This window comes from Scyliorhinus torazame, chromosome 19 (genome assembly GCF_047496885.1).
Source record: "Scyliorhinus torazame isolate Kashiwa2021f chromosome 19, sScyTor2.1, whole genome shotgun sequence".
NCBI lineage: Eukaryota > Metazoa > Chordata > Chondrichthyes > Carcharhiniformes > Scyliorhinidae > Scyliorhinus > Scyliorhinus torazame.
Window position 1 is genome coordinate 41,543,790 of NC_092725.1, and position 23,334 is coordinate 41,567,123.

At 46.0% G+C, this 23,334-nt stretch overlaps 1 protein-coding gene across 1 annotated transcript in view; it reads right to left on the bottom strand.

The window, feature by feature from the left end:
* Positions 1–23,334, bottom strand: part of wdr91 (WD repeat domain 91) — a 160,187-nt gene that overhangs the window by 93,672 nt on the left and 43,181 nt on the right. The window contains exon 11 of the mRNA XM_072484210.1: positions 21,061–21,155. Coding sequence (XP_072340311.1) covers positions 21,061–21,155 — 95 coding nt within the window. The remainder of the gene's footprint in view (positions 1–21,060; positions 21,156–23,334) is intronic.

Sequence of the window (23,334 nt, forward strand, 5' to 3'; positions counted from 1 at the left end):
GGGTCATAGATAGCAGCTTCAGGGAATTAGTTACACCAAAGATTGGAGATAGATGGGTAACTGTAAGAGGGACTGGGAAAAAGCAGTCAGTGCAGGGATCCCCTGCGGTCGTTCCCCTGAGAAACAAGTATACCGCTTTGGATACTTGTGGGGGGGACGACTTACCAGGTGTAAGCCACGGGGTACGGGCCTCTGGCACGGAGTCTGTCCCTGTTGCTCAGAAGGGAAGGGGGGGAGAGGAGCAGAGCATTAGTAATTGGGGACTCGATAGTCAGGGGCACAGATAGGAGATTTTGTGGGAGCGTGAGAGACTCACGTTTGGTATGTTGCCTCCCAGGTGCAACGGTACGTGATGTCTTGGATTGTGTTTTCCGGGTCCTTAAGGGGGAGGGGGAGCAGCCCCAAGTCGTGGTCCACATTGGCACTAACGACATAGGTAGGAAAGGGGACAAGGATGTCAGGCAGGCTTTCAGGGAGCTAGGATGGAAGCTCAGAACTAGAACAAACAGAGTTGTTATCTCTGGGTTGTTGCCCGTGCCACGTGATAGTGAGATGAGGAATAGGGAGAGAGAGCAATTAAACACGTGGCTACAGGGATGGTGCAGGCGGGAGGGATTCAGATTTCTGGATAACTGGGGCTCTTTCTGGGGAAGGTGGGACCTCTACAGACAGGATGGTCTACATCTGAACCTGAGGGGCACAAATATCCTGGGGGGGGGAGATTTGTTAGTGCTCTTTGGGGGGGTTTAAACTAATGCAGCAGGGGCATGGGAACCTGGATTGTAGTTTTAGGGTAAGGGAGAATGAGAGTATAGATGTCAGGAGCACAGATTTGACGTCGCAGGAGGGGGCCGGTGTTCAGGTAGGTGGTTTGAAGTGTGTCTACTTCAATGCCAGGAGTATACGAAATAAGGTAGGGGAACTGGCAGCATGGGTTGGTACCTGGGACTTCGATGTTGTGGCCATTTCGGAGACATGGATAGAGCAGGGACAGGAATGGATGTTGCAGGTTCCGGGGTTTAGGTGTTTTAGTTAGCTCAGAGAAGGAGGCAAAAGAGGGGGAGGTGTGGCGCTGCTAGTCAAGAGCAGTATTACGGTGGCGGAGAGGATGCTAGATGGGGACTCATCTTCCGAGGTAGTATGGCTGAGGTTAGAAACATGAAAGGAGAGGTCACACTGTTGGGAGTCTTCTATAGGCCTCCAAATAGTTCGAGGGATGTAGAGGAAAGGATGGCGAGGATGATCCTGGATAAGAGCGAAAGTAACAGGGTAGTTATTATGGGAGACTTTAACTTTCCAAATATTGACTGGAAAAGATATAGTTCGAGTACATGAGATGGGTCGTTTTTTGTACAGTGTGTGCAGGAGGGTTTCCTGACACAATATGTTGACAGGCCAACAAGAGGCGAGGCCACGTTGGATTTGGTTTTGGGTAATGAACCAGGCCAGGTGTTGGATTTGGAGGTAGGAGAGCACTTTGGGGACAGTGAGCACAATTCGGTGACGTTTACGTTAATGATGGAAAGGGATAAGTATACACCGCAGGGCAAGAGTTATAGCTGGGGGAAGGGCAATTATGATGCCATTAGACGTGACTTGGGGGGGGATAAGGTGGAGAAGTAGGCTGCAAGTATTGGGCACACTGGATAAGTGGAGCTTGTTCAAGGATCAGCTACTGCGTGTTCTTGATAAGTATGTACCGGTCAGGCAGGGAGGAAGGCGTCGAGCGAGGGAACCGTGGTTTACCAAAGAAGTGCAATCTCTTGTTAAGAGGAAGAAGGAGGCCTATGTGAAGATGAGGTGTGAAGTTTCAGTTGGGGCGATGGATAGTTACAAGGTAGCGAGGAAGGATCTAAAGAGAGAGCTAAGACGAGCAAGGAGGGGACATGAGAAGTATTTGGCAGGTAGGATCAAGGAAAACCCAAAAGCTTTCTATAGGTATGTCAGGAATAAGTGAATGACTAGGGAAAGAGTAGGACCAGTCAAGGACAGGGATGGGAAGTTGTGTGTGGAGTCTGAAGAGATAGGCGAGATACTAAATGAATATTTTTTGTCAGTATTCACTCAGGAAAAAGATAATGTTGTGGAGGAGAATGCTGAGACCCAGGCTAATAGAATAGATGGCATTGAGGTACGTAGGGAAGAGGTGTTGGCAATTCTGGACAGGCTGAAAATAGATAAGTCCCCAGGTCCTGATGGGATTTATCCTCGGATTCTCTGGGAGGCCAGGGAAGAGATTGCTGGACCTTTGGCTTTGATTTTTATGTCATCATTGGCTACAGGAATAGTGCCAGAGGACTGGAGGATAGCAAATGTGGTCCCTTTGTTCAAAAAGGGGAGCAGAGACAACCCCGGCAACTATAGACCGGTGAGCCTCACGTCTGTAGTGGGTAAAGTCTTGGAGGGGATTATAAGAGACAAGATTTATAATCATCTAGATAGGAATAATATGATCAGGGATAGTCAGCATGGCTTTGTGAAGGGTAGTTCATGCCTCACAAACCTTATCGAGTTCTTTGAGAAGGTGACTGAACAGGTAGACGAGGGTAGAGCAGTTGATGTGGTGTATAGGGATTTCAGCAAAGCGTTTGATAAGGTTCCCCACGGTAGGCTATTGCAGAAAATACGGAGGCTGGTGATTGAGGGTGATTTAGAGATGTGGATCAGAAATTGGCTAGCTGAAAGAAGACAGAGGGTGGTGGTTGATAGGAAATTTTTAGAATGGAGGTCAGTTACAAGTGGAGTACCACAAGGATCTGTTCTGGGGCCGTTGCTGTTTGTCATTTTTATCAATGACCTAGAGGAAGGCGCAGAAGGGTGGGGGAGTAAATTTGCAGACGATACTAAAGTCGGTGGTGTTTTCGATAGTGTGGAAGGATGTAGCAGGTTACAGAGGGAGATAGATAAGCTGCAGAGCTGGGCTGAGAGGTGGCAAATGGAATTTAATGTCGAGAAGTGTGAGGTGATTCACTTTGGAAGGAATAACAGGAATGCGGAATATTTGGCTAATGGTAAAGTTCTTGGAAGTGTGGATGAGATCTAGGTGTCCATGTACATAGATCCCTGAAAGTTGCCACCCAGGTTGATAGGGTTGTGAAGAAGGCCTATGGAGTGTTGGCCTTTATTGGTAGAGGGATTGAGTTCCGGAGTCAGGAGGTCATGTTGCAGCTGTACAGAACTCTGGTACGGCCGCATTTGGAGTATTGCGTACAGTTCTGGTCACCGCATTATAGGAAGGACGTGGAGGCTTTGGAGCGGGTGCAGAGGAGATTTACCAGGATGTTGCCTGGCATGGAGGAAAAATCTTATGAGGAAAGGCTGATGGACTTGAGGTTGTTTTCATTGGAGAGAAGAAGGTTAAGAGGAGACTTAATAGAGGCATACAAAATGATCAGGGGGTTGGATAGGGTGGACAGTGAGAGCCTTCTCCCGCGGATGGAAACGGCTGGCACGAGGGGACATAGCTTTAAACTGAGGGGTAATAGATATAGGACAGAGGTCAGAGGTAGGTTCTTTACGCAAAGAGTGGTGAGGCCGTGGAATGCCCTACCTGCTACAGTAGTGAACTCGCCAACATTGAGGGCATTTAAAAGTTTATTGGATACACATATGGATGATAATGGCATAGTGTAGGTTAGATGGCTTTTGTTTCGGTGCAACATCGTGGGCCGAAGGGCCTGTAATGCGCTGTATCGTTCTATGTTCTAAACCCAGGCAGCATCGATACAAGCAGCCATCTGCATAGTAATGTAGCAGCCATCTACATAGTAATGAGCGATCCCCAGGAACAATCGAAACATTTTAAGGACAGCATGGTAGCATTGTGGATAGCACAATTGCTTCACAACTCCAGGGTCCCAGGTTCGATTCCGGCTTGGGTCACTGTCTGTGAGGAGTCTGCACATCCTCCCCAGTGTGTGCGTGGGTTTCCTCCGGGCGCTCCGGTTTCCTCCCACAGTCCAAAGATGTGCAGGTTAGGTGGATTGGCCAGGATAAATTGCCCTTCGTGTCCAAAATTGCCCTTAGTGTTGGGTGGGGTTACTGGGTTATGGGGATAGGGTGGAGGTGTTGACCTTGGGTAGGGTGCTCTTTCCAAGAGCTGGTGCAGACTCGATGGGCCGAATGGCCTCCTTCTGCACTGTAAATTTTATGAAAAGCCAAGCTAGACTCCTCAGCGCCAGCAGGAGCCAACACAAAAGAGGTTAACGGACACTAAAAGACCGCTCAACAATCAGGGAACCGCTCCAGCATTGGAGAAATCGAACCAAGTGATTGGAACGAAGTCCAATCACTTGGAACCAGGTACGGGGTCTGCCCAAAGTGGTGGGAAGCCCCTGGGGACTATAAAGTAAAGTCCCCAAGTTCAATTCTTCCTTCTTGGCAGGGTCACTCAATAATGCAAATCAATCCGAGAGTGAACTGCCCAGCTGCCGCACCAACCAAGTAAGTCTCCAGTCAACGTTCGCTACGAGATAAGCGCTCCTAGCTACTACAAGTCCATACCAGCTTTTGAATCCTGCAGACTCAGGACCTGACGAAAGGCCATTTGTTCCTCTGACATGGTGGGCCAATTCTGAAGCTAAGTATAGGCCTTTTAGTGAAAGAAATAGTCTAGAAAGTAGTGACTTACTGTACATAATAAATGTGTTTGGATTTGAATCTTACTAATTGGTGTGTTGAGTTATTGATCAGTACTTGAACTTGAACCTCGTGGCGGTATCATAAAGATACTTGGCGACTCTAGAGCAAAGGTTAAACAAACAGAGCAAATTACGAATTAAGAGCCAACCAAAAGTTAGCAACACAACCTAACTCCCTAAAATCACTTTTTAGTTCCTCATCCCTTTTCTTAGCTATGTCGTTGGTGCCTATGTGCACCACGACTTCTGGTTGCTCAGCCTCCCCCTTAAGAACCCTGTAGACTCGATCCGAAACATCCCTGTTCCTGGCACCCGGGAGGCAACATACCTTCCGGGAGTCTCGCTCGGGACCACAGAATCTCCTATCTATTCCCCTAACCATTGAGTCTCCTATCACTATTGCTTTTCTATTCTCCCCCCTTCCCTTCTGAGCCACAGATCCGCTAGGGCCTTCCCACGTTAGGTAATTCCCCCCCAACAGCATCCAAAACGGTATACTTGTTTTGAAGGGGAATGGTCCTGCACTGTCTGCCCGTTCGTTTTCCTTCCCCTGACTGTAACCCAGCTACTCTTGTCCTGTATCTTGGGTGTGGCTACCTCATGCTCGAGCCTCTGAAAACTGTCCTAATCCAATTAACTAATTAACAAGCTCCAGCTGCAAGTAGAACCTCTGTTTAAAGCTGATTGAAAACTCTTCTAAACCCAAACAGCAATGTTTAAGTTAATTAACTAAATAAAAGAAAGGCTAGACTTTAGATAAAAATAAAGCCTTAATATCCCTCAGTCGTCAAATTCTCACTATAGTACTCAAATGCACCCATTCAGCACTCAGTGCTGTAGCCATCTGGGATGGCCACTTTCAGCATATAAAATGGACACTTGCAGAGCATACAGGGAAAAATGGACAACGCAAAGTAACAGGCAGGCACAGAGCCTGAATGTGTATTTAGAAGACAGACTGCAGACAGAACCAAAACTCTTGGCCGATTTGCACATTGATGGCCCATTTCGGATAAACAAAGAACTAGTGCTCAGGTAGCCGATACCGTCCCAGAAATTCAGGCGCAACTACCACAGCAAGACAACAAACCTGACAAACCTGTTAGAGTTCTTTGAAGAGATAACAAATAGGTTAGACCAAGGAGAGCCAATGGATGTTATCTATCTTGACTTCCAAAAGGCCTTCGATAAGGTGCCTCACGGGAGACTGCGGAGTAAAATAAGGGCTCGTGGTATTCAAGGCAAGGTACTAACATGGATTGATGATTGGCTGTCAGGCAGAAGGCAGAGAGTTGGGATAAAAGGTTATTTTTCGGAATGGCAACCGGTGATGAGTGGTGTCCCGCAGGGTTCAGTGTTGGGGCCACAGCTGTTCTCCTTATATATTAACGATCTAGATGACGGGACTGGGGGCATTCTGGCTAAGTTTGCCGATGATACAAAGATAGGTGGAGGGGCAGGTAGTATGGAGGAGGTGGGGAGGCTGCAGAAAGATTTAGACAGTTTAGGAGAGTGGTCCAAGAAATGGCTGATGAAATTCAACGTGGGCAAGTGCGAGGTCTTGCACTTTGGAAAAAAGAATAGAGACGTGGACTATTTTCTAAACGGTGACAAAATTCATAATGCTCAAGTGCAAAGGGACTTGGGAGTCCTAGTCCAGGATTCTCTAAAGGTAAACTTGCAGGTTGAGTCCGTAATTAAGAAAGCAAATGCAATGCTGTCATTTATCTCAAGAGGCTTGGAATATAAAAGCAGGGATGTACTTCTGAAGCTTTATAAAGCATTAGTTCGGCCCCATTTAGAATACTGTGAGCAATTTTGGGCCCCACACCTCAGGAAGGACATACTGGCACTGGAGCGGGTCCAGCGGAGATTCACACGGATGATCCCAGGAATGGTAGGCCTAACATACGATGAACGTCTGAGGATCCTGGAATTATATTCATTGGAGTTTAGGAGGTTGAGGGGAGATCTAATAGAAACTTACAAGATAATGAATGGCTTAGATAGGGTAGACGTAGGGAAGTTGTTTCCATTAGCAGGGGAGACTAGGACCCGGGGGCACAGCCTTAGAATAAAAGGGAGTCACTTTAGAACAGAGATGAGGAGACATTTCTTCAGCCAGAGGGTGGTGGGTCTGTGGAATTCATTGCCACAGAGGGCAGTGGAGGCCGGGACGTTGAGTGTCTTTAAGACAGAAGTTGATAAATTCTTGATTTCTTGAGGAATTAAGGGCTATGGAGAGAGAGCGGGCAAATGGAGTTGAAATCAGCCATGATTGAATGGTGGAGTGGACTCGATGGGCCGAATGGCCTTACTTCCACTCCTATGTCTTATGGTCTAAGACACAAACAAAGCAAGGCCAACAGCCACTTAGGACACGCCCAGCCATCAAGGCACCCGCCCCTTTATTGGCTCAGATCGATGGCAGTGATCAAGAAGCTGCCCAATTAATTGGGACCAAGTTTAAGGCCCACCTAAAAGCACGCGAAGCCCCCCCCCCCCAACCCAAGTATAAGAAGGAACCCCCGCCATGTGTACGCTCTCTTGGAATTGGCTCTCAACTGGAGAGACCCTTCCACCTGCACCACCAGAAGCAAGTTCAAGTTCAACACTCGCTACCAGACGGGACGACCATAGCTATACTCCTGCTACTTCGTCGAACCCAACAGCCTCAGATACGAACAACGGCTACTGTTCCTCTGACCTAAGCGGGCACCCGAAGTTAAGTATTGGTGTTAGTGATAGACACCGTTTAGCCTGTAGTGTTATTGTGCATGAGTAAATCATACTGTGTGTAAATAAAGTATCATTGACTTTGAACTAACTAACTGGTGTATTGGCTCTTTGATCGGTATTCGGTTGAACCTTGTGGCGGTATCAAGAGATACCTGGCGACTCTGAAAGCATATTCATAATTAAGATTAAGAAAGGCGACCTTATTAACCGCCATATTTATAGCCAGAAAAGAGAGCAACAGTGCAAACGTACCACAGGGATCTCTGCTGGGTCCCCTATTATTCGTCATTTATATAAATGACTTAGATGACAATGGATCAGTAAGTAGGATCAGTAAGTTTGCGGATGACACAAAGACTGGCCAGGTGGTTAGCAGTGAGGTTGAGTGTCTTGGGTTACAGGAAGATATGGACAGGATGATCAAATGGGCAGAAAAGTGGCAGGTGGAATTTAATCCTGAAAAGTGTGAGGTGTTACACTTTGGAAGGAACAATTTGACGAAGAAGTATACAATGAAAGGCACTATACTGGGAAGTTCTAAAGAACGAAGAGACGTTGGTGTGCTGTAAATAGATCTCTGAAGGCAAAAGAGCTGGTTAATAGGGTGATGAAAAAGGCATACGGTACACTTGCATTTATCAATCGTGGCATAGATTACAAAGCAAGGTAGTCATGTTGGAGTTATACAGAACAGCTGGTGAGGCGACAGCTGGAGCACTGTGTGCAGTTCTGGTCGCCACATTATAGGAAGGCTGTGATTGCACTGGAGGGGGTGCAGAGAAGATTCACCAGGATGTTGCCTGGGATGGAACGTTTAAGTTATGAAGAGAGGATGCACATGCTTGGGTTGTTTTCGTTGGAGCAGAGAAGACCGAGATGCGGCCTGATTTGAGGGGCATGGACAGGGTAGATAGGGAACAGCTGTTCCCCATAGCTGAAGGGTTGGTTACGACAGGACACAAGTTCAAGGTGTGGGGCGGGAGGTTCAGGGAGGATTTGAGGAAAATTCTTTTTACCCGGACGGTGGTGATGGCCTGGAATGCACCGTCTGGGAAGGTGATAAAGGGGGGTTGCCTCACATCCTTTAAAAAGTACCTGGATGAGCACTTGGCACGTCTTAACATTCAAGGTCACGGGCCAAGTGCTGTCAAATGGAATTAAGATTGGCAGATCAGGTGTCTTTCAGGCAGCAGTGCAGACTCAAATGGGCTGAGGGGTCTTTTCTGCAATGTATTTTTCAGTGATTCTGTGAATATTTAACTCCCAGTGTTGCCTTTCCTTCAGCCAGGTCTCAATCGTCACAACACCATATTTCCATTCTGTAATCTGTGCCTATAAATCCCCACTCTCATTTACTATACTTTGTGTATTCACTCACATGCGCAGTAACCCTGATTTAGATGTCACCTCTTTCTCCTTTACTCCAACTTCACCTGTTAGCTTACTATTCTCTGTACTAGTGCTATCTGTCTTCCCAGTATTTTGTGCAGCCTGGTTTTCTTCTCTAAAATTCTCTCTAGGTATCCACAAGTCATGGCTGAAGATCCCAGACCCGTGTCAATTTCCTCTTGTGCGATGTGGGAATTCAGGGACCCTTCTGGTGTCCCTGGCTCCTTCACGTGCAAGAATTGTGTCCAAATGCCGGTCCTGTAGACCACTCGACGGTTCTGGAGCTGCGGATGGATTTACTTTGGAGCATCCACGATGCTGAGGAAGTCACGGATAGCACATTCAGTGAGTTGGTCACGCCGCAGTTAAAAATTACTGAAGGAGGTAGGAAATGGGTGACCAGCAGACAGAGGAAGAGTAGGAAAGCAGTACAGGGGTCCCCTGCGGTCATCTCCCTGCAAAGCAGATATACCGTTTTGGGAGATAGCTCACCAGGGGTAGGTGGTAGCAGCCAGGTTCATGGCACCGTGGCTGGCTCTGCTGCACAGGAGGGCAGGAAAGAGTGGCAGAGCTATAGTGATAGGGGACGCAGTGGTAAGGTGAATAGACAGGCGTTTCTGTGGACACAAACGAGACTCCAGGATGGTATGTTGCCTCCTTGATGCAAGGGTCAATGATGTCTCTGAGCGGCTGCAGGGCATTCTGGCGGGGGAGGGAGAGCTGCCAGCTGTCATGGCGCATATAGGCACCAACGATATAGGTAAAAAAACATGGAGGTCCTACAAGTTGAATTTAGAGAGTTAGGAGTTGAACTAAAAAGTAGGACCTCAAAAGGTAGTAATCAGGATTGCTACCAGTGCTGCGTGCATGTCAGAGTAGGAATGTCAGGATAGATAAGATGAATACATGGCTTGAGAGTTGGTGCAAGAGGGAGGGATTCAAATTCCTGGGACATTGGAACCTGTACTGGAGGAGGTGGGACCATTACAAACCGGACAGTCTGCATCTGGGCAGGGCTGAAACCAATGTCCTCGGGGGAGTGTTTACTAGTGCTGGTGGGGAGGGTTTAAACTAATGTGGCAGGGGGATGGGAACTGATGCAGGAAGTCAGAGGGAATTAAAGTGGGGACAGAAACACAAGGCAGTAAGGGGAAAAGTGAAAGGCAGAGAAACCAAAGTCAAAAATCAAAAAGGGCCACAGTACAGAGACTGTGGAGAACTCAAATGGATTCAGTAAGGCTCAGAGAAATAAAACACGGAGTGTGTACAAAACATGACTGGACGGATGGTCTGAGAAAGCAGGGCAGAGAGCAACGGAAGCTTAGATTAAATTACAATTTATTTCAATGCAAGTGGTCTGACGGGCAAGGCAGATGAACTCAGGACATGGATGGGTACATGGGACTGGGATATAGTGGCTATTACTGAAACTTGGCAAAAGGAGGGGCAGGACTAGCAGCTCAATGTTCCAGGGTACAGATGCTATAGGAAAGATACTTCAGGAGGTAAGAGAGGAGGTGGAGTTGCGTTTTTGATGAGGGAGAATATCACGGCAGTACTGAGAGGGAATATATCCAACGTTCACTCACTTGAGTCTATATGGACAGAACTGAAAAATAAGGAGGGAGAGATCACTTTGATAGGATTGTACTACAGGCCCCCAAATAGTCAGCGGGAAATTAAGGAGCAAGTATGGAAGGAGATTACAGATAGCTGCAAGAAAAATAGGGTGGTAATAGTTGGGGACTTGAACTTTCCCAGAATTGACTGGGACAGCCATAGCATTAATAATAATAATATTTATTGTCACAAGGAGGCTCACATAAACACTGCAATGAAGTTACTGTGAAAAGCCCCTTGTCGCCACATTCCGGCACCTGTTTGGGTACATAGAGGGAGGATTCAGCAAATTATCTAACAGCACATCTTTCGGGATTTGTGGGAGGAAACTGGAGCACCCGGAGGAAATCGTGCAGAAATAGTGACCCAAGCCAGGAATCAAACCTGGGACCCTGGCACTGTGAAGAAACAGAGCTAACCACTGTGCTAATGTGCTGCCCAATTTGGGGCTTGGATTGAGAGACATTTGTTGAGTGTACTCAGGAGGAATTTCTCATTCAGTATGTTGATGGCCTGACTAGAGAGGTGGTAAAACATGACCTCCTCTTGGGAAATAAGGAAGGGCAGGTGACAGAAGTGTTAGTGAGGGATCACTTTGGGACCAGTGACCATAATTCCAGTAGTTTTATGATAGCTGTGGAGAATGATAGGTCTGGCCAATAAGTTAAAATTCTAAATTGGGAGGGCAGCATGGTGGCGCAGTGGATTAGCCCTGCTGCCTCATGGCGCCAAGCTCCCAGGTTGGATCCCGGCTCTGGGTCACTGTCCGTGTGGAGTTTGCACATTCTCTCAGTGTTTGCGTGGGTTTCCCACCACAGCCCAAAGATGTGCAGGCTAATTAGAAAAATTAAACCTGTTAATTAGAAAAAATGAACTGGGTACTCTAAATTTTTAAAAAATATTTTGTTAAAAATTCTAAATTGGGACAAGGCCAATTTTGATAGTATTAGACAAACTTTCAAAAGTTGATTTGGGGTGCCTGTTGGCAGGCAAAGGGACAGCTGGTAAGTGGGAGGCTTTCAAAAGCGTGTTAACTAGGGTTCAGGGTAAGCACATTCCTTTTCGAGTGAAGGGCAAGGCTGGTAGAAGTAGGGAACCCTGGATGACTCGGGATTTTGAAGCCCTGGTCTAAAAGAAAAAGGCGGCATTTGACATGCTGGGATCAAATGGATCCGTTGAATAATATAGAGGTTGCCGGAATAGAGTTAAGAGAGAAATCAGGAGGGCAAAAAGGGGACATGATATTGTTTTGGCAGACAAGGCTTGGGTCACTGTCTGTGCGGAGTCTGCACATCCTCCCAGTGCGTGCGTGGGTTTCCTCCGGGTGCTCCGGTTTCCTCCCACAGTCCAAAGATGTGCAGGTTAGGTGGATTGGCTATGCTAAATTGCTCTTAGTGTCCAAAATTGCCCTTAGTGTTGGATGGGGTTACTGGGTTATGGCGCTAGGGTGGAGGTGTGGACCTTGGGTAGGGTGCTCTTTCCAAGAGCCGGTGCAGACCCGATGGGCCGAATGGCCTCCTTCTGCACTGTAAATTCTATGATTCTAAGGCAAGGAGAATCCAAAGAGCTTCTACAAATACATAAAGGGCAAAAGAATAACGAGGGAAGGAGTAGGGCCTCTTAAGGGTCTACAAGGTCATCTATGTGCAGATCCACAAGAAATGGGCGAGATCCTAAATTAATATTTCTCACCCGTATTTACATGGATGATAGGGAATTTGGGGAAATAAATAATGATGTCTTGGAGTGTATATATTACAGGGAAGGAGGTGCTGGAAGTCTTAAAGCGCATGAAGGTGGATAAATCCCCAGGATCGGATGAAATGTATCCCAAGACGTTGTGGGAGGCGAGGGAGGAAATTGCAGGTCCCCTAGCAGAAATATTTGAATCGCGACAGCCAACGGTGAGATGCTTGAAGATCAGAGGGTAGCAAATGTTGTGCGTTTGTTCAAGAAGGATCACAGGGAAAAGCCTGGGAACTACAGACCGGTGAGCCTAACGTCTGTGGTAGGTAAGTTGTTAGAAGGTATTCTGAGAGACAGGATCTACAGGCATTTAGAGAGGCAAGGACTGATTAGGGACAGTCAGCATGGCTGAGTGGAAAATCAGGTCTCACGAATTTGATTGAGTTTTTTGAAGGGGTAACCAAGAAAGTCGATGAGGGCAATGCAGTTGACGTTGTCTACAAGGTCATGAACAAGGCCTTTGACAAGGTACTGTTGCACAAGGTGAAATCGCACGGGATCCAGGGTGCCGTGGCCAATTGGATACAAAATTGGCTTGACGACAGAAGACAAAGGATGGTCGTAGACAGTTCTTTTTCAAACTGGAGGCTTATGGCCAGCGGTGTGCCTCAGGGATCAGTGCTGGGTCCACTGTTATTTGTTGTTTATATTAATGATTTGGATGAGAATTTAGGAGACATGGTTCGTAAGTTTGCAGATGACACCAAGATTGGTGGCATAATGGACAGTGAAGAAGGTTATCTCGGATTGCAAAGGGATCTTGATCAATTGGGCCAGTGGGCTGATGAATGGCAGATAGAGTTTAACTTAGATAAATGTGAGCTGATGCATTTTGGTAGATCGAATCGGGGCACGATCTACTCAGTTCATGGCAGGGAGTTAGGGAGAGTTATAGAACAAAGATCTAGGGGTACAGGTTCATAGCTCCTTGAAAGTGGATTCACAGGTGGACAGGGTGGTAAAGACGACATTTGGCATGCTTCGTTTCATTGGTCAGAACATTGAACACAGGAGTTGGGACGTCTTGCTGAAGTTGGACAAGACATTAGTAAGGCCACAATTGGAATACTGTGTCCAGTTTGAGTCACCCTATTATAGAAAGGATATTATTAAACTAGAAAGAATGCAGAAAAGATTTACTAGGATGCTATCAGAACTTGATGGTATGAGTTACAAGGAGAGGCTGGATAGATTGGGACTTTTTTCCCTGGAGCGTCGGAGGCTTAGGGGTTATCTTGTCGAGGTCTATAAAATAATGAGGGGCATACATAAGGTAGATAGTCAACATCTTTTCCGAAAGGTAGGGGAGTCTAAAACTAGAGGGAACAGGTTTAAGGTGAGAGGGGAGAGATACAAAAGGATCCAGAGGGGCAATTTTTTCACGCACAGGGTGGTGAGTGTTGTAGCCACCTGGGTTGGCCACTTCCCGACTCAAAATGGAGAACCGCAAAGGCTGAAGGGAAATTCAGCCAACACAAGCAAAGACTAGCAAATACAGAAATCATGTGTATTGAAACCTGTAAGAAACCAGACAGCACTGAAACCAGCAGCCATCTGCATAGTAATGAGCAATTCCAAGGCACAATTGCAACAGTTAAGGTGAATAAAGCCAAGCCAGACTCCTCGGCGCCAGCAGGAGCCAAGACAAAGGAAGGCCAACGGACATTTAGGGACCGCCCAGCGATCAGGGAACAACTCCAATATTGGAGAAATCGATCCAAGTGATCGGAACGCAGTGCAATCACTTGGAACCAGGTTCGGGGTCCGCCCCGAAGGCGGACTATAAAGTAAAGCCCCCAAGCTCAAATCGTCCTTCTTGACAGGGTCACTCAGCAACGCGAAGCAACCTCAGAGTGAACTGTCCAGCAGCCGCCAACCAAGTAAGTCTCAAGTCAACGCTCGCTACGATATAGGCGCTCCTAGCCAGCTTTTGAATCCTGCAGACTCAGGACCTGAACGAAAGGCCATTTGTTCCCCTGACTTGGTGGGCCAATTCCGAAGCTAAGTATAGGCCTTTTAGTGATAGGAATAGTCTAGAAAGTAGAGTTTATGCATGAGTAGTGATTTACTGTATATAATAAATGTGTTTTGATTTGAATCTTACTTATTGGTGTGTTGAGTTATTGATCATTACTTGAACTTGAACCTCGTGGCGGTATCATAAAGATACCTGGCGACTCTAGAGCAAAGGTTAAACAAACAGAGCAAATTACGATTTAAGAGCCAACCAAAAGTTAGCAACAGTGTCTGGAACAAGCTGCCAGATGTAGTAGTACAGGCAGGAACAATTTTGTGTTTTAAAAAGCATTTAAGCAGTTATATGGAAAAGCTGGGCATAGAGGAATATGGGCCAAATGTGGGCAATTGGGACTAGCTTAGTGGTAAAAACTGGGCGGCATGGACAAGTTGGGCCGAAGGGCCCGTTTTATGCTGTAAACCTCTATGATTCTATGACCCCTATCCAGTGAGTTCAAAGCTCTCCCAACAGCACTCGCAAAATGCCCTGCAAGGAACTCAGCCCCAACTCTGTTCAGGTGCAACACATCCGGCATGTACAGGTGTCACCTCCTCCAGAGCCAGTCCCAGTGTCCCAGGAAGCTAAAGGCCTCCCCCACCCCATCTTTCCAGCTATGCAGAAATCTGCCTAATCCCCCTATTTTTGTGCTCACTTGCATGTGGCACTGGGAGCAATACAGCTAACTACATTTGAGGTCCTGAATGCTAATTTTCTGCCAAGCTTCCTAAATTCTGATTGTAGGACCCCATCCCCCTTCCTACCCGAGTCATTGGTACCAATGTGGACCATGACTTCTGGCTGTTCACTCTCACCCAGACCTGCAGCTCTGTGGCATCAGTGACCATGACACCAGAAGGCAACATACCATCCTGGAGGCTTGTCTAAGGCCAGAAAAAACACCCATCTGTTCCCCTAACAAATGAATCCCCTATCACTATTACTCTCTCTCTCCCCCTCTGTACAGTCAAGCCACTCGTGGTGCCACAAACCTGTCTCTGACTGCACTCCTTTGCGGAACTAGCACCCCCATCAGCTTCAAAACCGAATACCAATTTCTGAGTGGGACTCATGCACTACCTGGTAGTCACCAATTCCCTTTCTGCCTCTAGGCACTTAAGCTGTGGTGTGACTAACTCTCTGAACTTGCTATACACGTAGCTACCAGTTTCGCGGATACGCCACAGTGACTCCAGCTCAGGCTTTTGCAACTGGAAGCACTTTCTGCACAAATGGTTGTTTAGGGCACTGATAGTGTCCATGACTTTGCACTTGTTATGGAACTCACATTCTACTCGACTGAGCTATCCTGCCATGTCTTAACTTTACTTCTTGTGCATTAGCTTCACGCTACTTCAGATTTTTTGTATTACCATCCAGGATAAAGCAGCCCGCTTGATTGGCACCCTTTCACTCACTCACTGCCAACAGAAGCCATGTGGACCATTTACAACATGGACTGCAGGAAGTCACCAAGGCTCCTGAGGCAGCACCATGACCACTACCAAGGACAAGGGGTGAAGACTTTTGGGAACACCACTAAGCCACCCCAAGCCACATACCATCCTGACTTAGATATTTCTATTTCTTCACTGTTGTTGGGTCAAAATCCTGGAACTATCTCCCAACTGCACTGTGGGTGTACCTGCACACCACAGGGATTTGCAGCAGTTCAAGGAGGCAGCTCACCACTACCTACTCCAGGGCAATTTGAGGTGAGCAATAAATGCTTGTCGAGCCGGTGACACAGACATCACATAAATGAATAAACAGAAGATTAGTATGAAAGTAACCAAGAAGGCGAATGGAATGCTATCATTCATTACGAGAGGTATTGAACATAAAAATCAGGATGTTATGCTTCAGGTGCACAGGTTATTGATGAGACCACATCTTGAATAATGTGTGCAATTCTGGTCTCCAAAGGATGCAAATAGATTTGAGGTGGTTCAGAGATAGTTTGCTAGATTGATACTGGAATGAGCGTGTTTTCTTAGGTTGGACAGGCTGGGCTCATTTCCACTGGAGCTGAGAATAAGGGGAGACTTGATTGAGGCATAGAAGATCCTGAACGGTCTTGACAAGGTGGATGTAGAAAGGATGTTTCCTCTTGTGGGCAGGTTAACTAGGGAGGCCCAGTTTTAAAATTAGGTGTCTCCCTAATAAGCACAAGCCCCCAGATGTTAGTGAGGAGGACTTTGCAGGATCAACAGGGTTGAGTTTACCATTGTCGTTTACGGTTTGCAAGGTTGATTTAAATAACTTTTTAAATTTCAATTAAATAACTATTTTTAATTTGTTGTCAGATCAAGTGGGATAATTACGCAGTTTAAAAAAAAACTAATCTAAATAGTACACGGTGATTGGATTTAATCTGACAACAAATACCTCTTTCTAAAGTTTAATTTCAAAGGTTTAATTCAAAGGAATAATTCATGGCAGGACAACTCCAAGGCGTGGTCTGCTCTTCTTGCTCCATGGGGCAGGCTGGGGACTGTTCCAGTCCCCAGGGTCAGCATGTGTGCAGTAAGTGTCTCCAGTTGCAGCTCCTGGAAGCTCGAGTTTCAGAGCTGGAGCGGTGGCTGGAGACACTGTGGAACATCCGCAAGTCGGAGAGCATCGTGGATAGCACGTATAGAGAGGTGGACACACCGCAGGCTCAGACTCCGCAGGCAGGAGGGAATGGGTGACCACCAGACAGAGCAAGAGAGTGAGGCAGGTGGTGCAGGAATCTCCTGTGGCCATTCCCCTGCAGAACAGATATACAGCTTTGGATACTGTTGAGGGGAATGGCCTCTCAGGAGAAAACAGCAACAGTCAAACTCGTGGCACTACAGTTGGTTCTGCTGCAGAGGGGAGGGGTGATAAGTGTGACAGTGCAATAGTTATAGGGCATTCAATTGTAAGGGGAATAGACAGGCGTTTATGTGGCCGCAAACGAGACTCTAGGATGGTGTGTTGCCTCCCTGGTGCAAGGCCAAGGATGTCTCGGAGCGGGTACAGGACATTCTGGAGGGGGAGGGTGAACAGCCAGTGGTCGTGGTACACATCGGTATAAACGACATGGTAAAAAAAGGGATGAGGTCCTAAAAGCAGAATAAATGGAGCTCGGAAGGAAGTTAAGAAATCGGACCTCGAAGGTAGTGATCTCAGGTTTACTACCGGTGCCACGTGCTAGTCAGAGTAGAAATGACAGGATATATAGGATGAATACGTGGCTGAAGAGATGGTGTCAGGGGGAGGATTTCAGATTCCTGGGGCATTGGGACCGGTTCTGGGGGAGGTGGGACCTGTACAAACTGGACGGGTTACACCTGGGCAGGACTGGAACTGATGTCTATTTGCTAGAGCGGTTGGGGAGTGTTTAAACTAATGTGGCAGGGGGATGGGAACCGATGCAGGAAGTCGGAAGGTAGCAAAATAGGGACAGAAACAAAAGGCAGTAAGGGGGAAAGTGTAAGGCAGAGAAGCCATAGTCAAAAATTAAAAAGGGCGACAGTACAAGGTACAGTGACTGAGGGAAGCTCAGTGAATAGGTCCAGTAATACTAAAAGGAATAAAACAGCAAGTAAAAACATAAATCGAAAGTGACGCGGCAGCTTGTTATATGAAGATATGGGTTCAACGACAAGGAAAATTAGGAGAAAAGTTAAGAGGGGAAAAAAAAAAAAAAAAAAAAAAAAAAAAAAAAAAAAAAAACCTTAGGAGAGGTTACAGATCAAGGTGTTAAGATTCAAAACAGAGGTATAAAAGCCAACATAAGTGTACTTTACCCGAATGCACGTAGTATTCGGAATAAGGTAAATGAGTTGATGGCGCAATCATCGTGAATAACTATGATTTAGTGGCCATTACTGAACCATGGTTAAAGGATGGTCACGATTGGGAGTTAAATATCCAAGGATATCAAACTATTCGGAAGGACAGAGTGGATGGTAAAGGAGGTGGTGTAGCTCTGATATTTAAGGATGACATCCGGGCAATAGTAAGGGAAGACATCGGTGCTATGGAGGATAAGGTTGAATCCATTTGGGCGGAAATCAGGAATAGTAAGGCGAAAAGGTCTATAGGCCACCAAATAGCAACATTATGGTGGGGCAGGCAATAAACAAAGAAATAACTGATGCATGTAGAAATGGTGCAGCAGTTATCATGGGGGATTTTAATCTACATGTCGATTGGTTTAACCAGTCCGGTCAAGGCAGCCTTGAGAAGGAGTTTATAGAATGTATCCGCGATAGTGTCCTAGAACAGTATGTAATGGAACCTACAAGGGAACAAGCAGTCCTAGATCTGGTCCAGTGTAATGAGACAGGATTGATTCATGATCTCATAGTTAGGGATCCTCTCAGAAGGAGCGATCACAATATGGTGGAATTTAAAATACAGATGGAGGGTGAGAAGGTAAAATCAAACACTAGTGTTTTGTGCTTAAACAAAGGGGATTACAATGGGATGAGAGAAGAGGACTGGGAATGGAATTATGTCCTTCATTGCGAGGGGGGTGGAGTTTAAGACTAGGGAGGTTATGCTGCAATTGTATAAGGTGTTAGTGAGGCCACACCTGGAGCATTGTGTTCAGTTTTGGTCTCCTTATCTGAGAAAGGACATACTGGCACTGGAGGGTGTGCAGAGGAGATTCACTAGGTTAATCCCAGAGCTGAAGGGGTTGGATTACGAGGAGAGGTTGAGTAGACTGGGACTGTACTCGTTGGAATTTAGAAGGATGAGGGGGGATCTTATAGAAACATATAAAATTATGAAGGGAATAGATAGGATAGATGCGGGCAGGTTGTTTCTTCTGGCGGGTGAAAGCAGAACTAGGGGGCATAGCCTCAAAATAAGTAGATTTAGGACGGAGTTTTGGAGGAACTTCTTCACCCAAAGAGTTGTGAATCTATGGAATTCCTTGCCCAGTGAAGCAGTTGAGGCTCCTTCATTAAATGTTTTTAAGATAAAGATAGATAGTTTTTTGAGGAATAAAGGGATTAAGGGTTATGGTGTTCGGGCCGGAAAGTGGAGCTGAGTCCACAAAAGATCAGCCATGATCTCATTGAATGGCGGAGCAGACTCGAGGGCCCAGATGGCCTATTCCTGCTCCTAGTTCTTATGATCTTATGTTCTATCACTGGCCCCCTATCCAGCCTGCTCCATGCTCCCCCACTAGTATGAATCTGACCCCATTTCCATTTTTCTCCAGCTTTGACAAAGAATCATCCAGACTCAAAACATTAGCTCCCTTCTCTCTCCACAGATGCTGTCAGATCTGCTGAGATTGTCCAGTATTTTCTGTTTTTGTTTCAGATTCCAGCATCCACAGTAATTTGCTTTTATACAAATGTTAAGTAGGCAGTCAGAAATTTGACAGATACAGTACAATAATAATAATAATCGCTTATTGTCACAAGTAGGCTTCAATGAAGTTGTGAAATGCCCCTAGTCGTCACAATCTTCTGGCTCCTGTTCAGGGAGGCCGGTACGGGAATTGAACCCGGCTGCTGGCCTCGTTCTGCATTACAAGCCAGCTGTTTAGCCCACTATGCTAAACCAGCCCTTTGTGGGACAAAGTGAATTTATCCACTTTGTTCGGAAGACTTTTAGACTTTATGGAAAACAAGCGATACAGAGATTGGAAATGGAACAGAGCCAAAAATAGCCATGATCTCATTGAATGACGGAGCAAGCTTGTGCAGCATTATGGCCTCCTCCTGATCAAAGCAACAACAACCTGTAATTATATGTCACTGCTAATAAAGTTCCCAGGCGCATCAAACTAAATTTGACACCGAGCCATGTAATTAAATATTAGAGCAGTTGATAAAAAGCCTGGTCAGAGTTGCAGGTTTTAATGAATGTTCTAATAATAATAATAATCTTTATTGTCACAAGTAGGCTTACATTAACACTGCGATGTCACAGAATTTAGAGTGCAGAAGGAGGCCATTCGGCCCATCGAGTCTGCACCGGCTCTTGGTAAGAGCACCCTACCCAAGGTCAACACCTCCACCCTATCCCCATAACCCAGTAACCCCACCCAACACGAAGGGCAATTTTGGACACTAAGGGCAATTTATCATGGCCAATCCACCTAACCTGCACATCTTTGGACTGTGGGAGGAAACCGGAGCACCCGGAGGAAACCCACGCACACACGGGATGTGCAGACTCCGCACAGACGGTGACCCAAGCCGGAATCGAACCTGGAACCCTGGAGCTGTGAAGCAATTGTGCTATCCACAATGCTACCGTGCTGCCCAAATGAAGTTACTGTGAAAAGCCCAAAGTCGCCACATTCCGACGCCTGTTCGGGTACATGGAGGGAGAATTCAGAATGTCCAAATTACCTAACAGCACGTCTTTCGGGACATGTGGGATGAAACCGGAGCACCTGGAGGAAATCCATGCTGATACAGGAAGAACGTGCAGTTTCCACAAAAACAGTGACCCAAGCCGGGAATCGAACCTGGGACCCTGAAGCTGTGAAGAAACAGTACTACCCACTGTGTTCTGGAGCAGGAACGATAGATGTAGAGGCAGAGAGATTTAGAGATGGAATTCAAGCGCTTGGCGCCATGGCAGCTGCAACACATGACCCTGAAGGAGCGATGAAAATCAGGATTCCCAGGAGGCCAGAGTTGGAGGAAAGCAGAAAGAGATTAAAAATAGGGAGAGCTGAGGAAATGGAAGGATTTGAAAACAGGCAGAAGAGTAGGGCAGTGCCTGTTGCGGAGAATAAACAGTGCAGACTGGTCGAGCAGAAAATTTCTGCGTTGTAATTTTGATGTCAGGCTTTCACATGCAGAAAATCGATGGGATTTCAGCATTTTATCAAACATGTCTTATTTACAACAATCCCGTCTCCCCTCTCTGGCAGTTCACCCTCACTTCATACACATTAAATACAAAACTTACCGGGGGTAAGACTCATCGATTGTCAGCTCATACAAACTCTTCTTGGCTTCAGTATCATAAAGTCGGACCGTTCCAACACCACTGCCAAGCAACAACTGCAAAAGAAAAACAGCATCTGAAAACACCGCTGTAGTACAACTTGCAGTTTCAATATTTAGCACCCGGAGGAAGACAACGCAAGTCTATTACAACAGCTAACAGACACCGTTAAAATAGTGGACCGAGGGAAAAATTTACAAGTTGCAACAAATGAAAACAAAAACTGATACGAATTTTATAAAATAAAAAGGGAACCTGACTTTCTAGGTTATCATTGGTGTTCATGGCATGGTAATTATATTGTTAACATATACTGGGGGAGGGCATTGTTAATTATGTACAAATTATTATTGAGCATTATTATTGAGTACTTATAAAGCGGCAGCTGAGTTAGTGGGTATGAAACAAATGTGGCATTCTGTGAATAAACATATTAACAAGAACAGCATTAGCGTCTATTTTCATGGTTCACTAAATGGCTTGGAATTGAAATAAGATGGTAGCAGAGGATGGTTGCCCAGAGTTGAAGATTGGAAACTAAGGAATACTTTTTCAGACAGAAGAGTAAAATGAGTGACTTTGGTGAAAAAAGGCTGAAGGCAGTAAAGGTATAATAACCCACCATTGTTCACCAAATCCAAACAGTAAGAACAGTAGAGTGGAAATGTTATCATGAGTCATGGCTTTACTGAAGAGAAAATGAGGTTTGGCCTTGGTTTTGTCACTTCCTGATGAAAGCAAAATCCACAAAAGGTTTTCAAAGAACAATACAGCACAGGAACAGGCCCTTCGGCCCACCAAGCCTGTGCCAGTCATGATACCAACCTTGGCCAAAACAGTCAGCACTTCCTTGTGCCGTATCCCTCTATACCCATCCTATCCATGTATTTGTCGACATGCCTTTTGAATGCGGTTAATGTATCTGCTTCCACCTGGAAATGCGTTTCAAGCACTCACCTACCTCTATATAAAAGACCTGCCTCGCGCATCTCCTCGAAACTTTGCCTCACGGATCTTAAACATATGCCTAGTGACTGACCCCTCCAACCTTTGAAAGAGTGCCTGCCCATCCACTCTATCCGTGCCCCTCAATCTTGTGGACCTCGATCAGGTCACCCCTCAACCTCCGTGGTTCTAATGAAAACAGTCCAAGTCTATTCAGCCTCTCCACATAGCTAACAACCTACAAAACAGGTAACATCCTGGTAAACATCTTCTGCACCCTTTCCAAAGCCTCCGCATCCTTCTGTTAGTGTGGCGACCAGAATTGTGCGCGATATTCCAAGTGCTGCCTTATCAAGGTTCTATACAACTGTAGCATGACTTGCCAGTTTTTATACTCGATGCCCCGTCCAATGAAGGCAAGCATTCCATTTGCTTTCTGGACTACCTTGTCACTTTCAAAGATCTGTGGAACTGCACGCCCGTGAAGTGGATGGCCCCACAAATGAAAGTTTGAATATTCTATAAGGTTTCATGAATGCAATTCATGGGCCAGGGCTTAGAGACTCCAAAGTGTATGATGAAGTTCACCTGACCGACAACGTTTATGTTGAATTTGGCTACGATGAGCACAAGAGCCTTCACTTCAGGTGAGATTCATCAGACTTCCTAGGCACTTTTATCAAAACAAAGTTTATTATAAGAATGTAGTTAACATGTATAAAACACATCAAGAAGTTATTAATTACAAACATAAAGAAAACACAACAGCTACAGTAATCTATGTATATAACCCTTAATGAATCCCCCTTAGCTGTTCCAATTCAATAACCAAATCCAATAAACCAAAAACCCCTTTCAAGGGTATGGCCCAGCACTCTGTAATCTCACTTGAATGGGACTGGTCCTTTCCCGAGATTCTGATCCGGCAGATTCAAATCTCCTTCTGGAAAGCAAATCTTTAGTTACCAAGGCAATTTGCCACACCCAATGTGCTTTCAGTACCCTGGAACAGCTTTAAAATGAAAACAGGGAAACACTGCTTCTCTTCTGCAGTCCAAAGCAACAAACCGAAACTGAAACCCAAAAACCTAAACCTCCACTCAGCTGACAGCCACAACCCAGCTCCACCCACAAATGACATCACTGAAGTCATGCTAGAAGTCATGTGGTAAGAGCAAACTTTTCCAAAAGGGACACTCACATGACGATAAGATGATCTATTAAACCACCATGAGGCATGGTCAAACTGAGAAATTTCATAAGGTGGATGATTTCATAGAGGAATATATC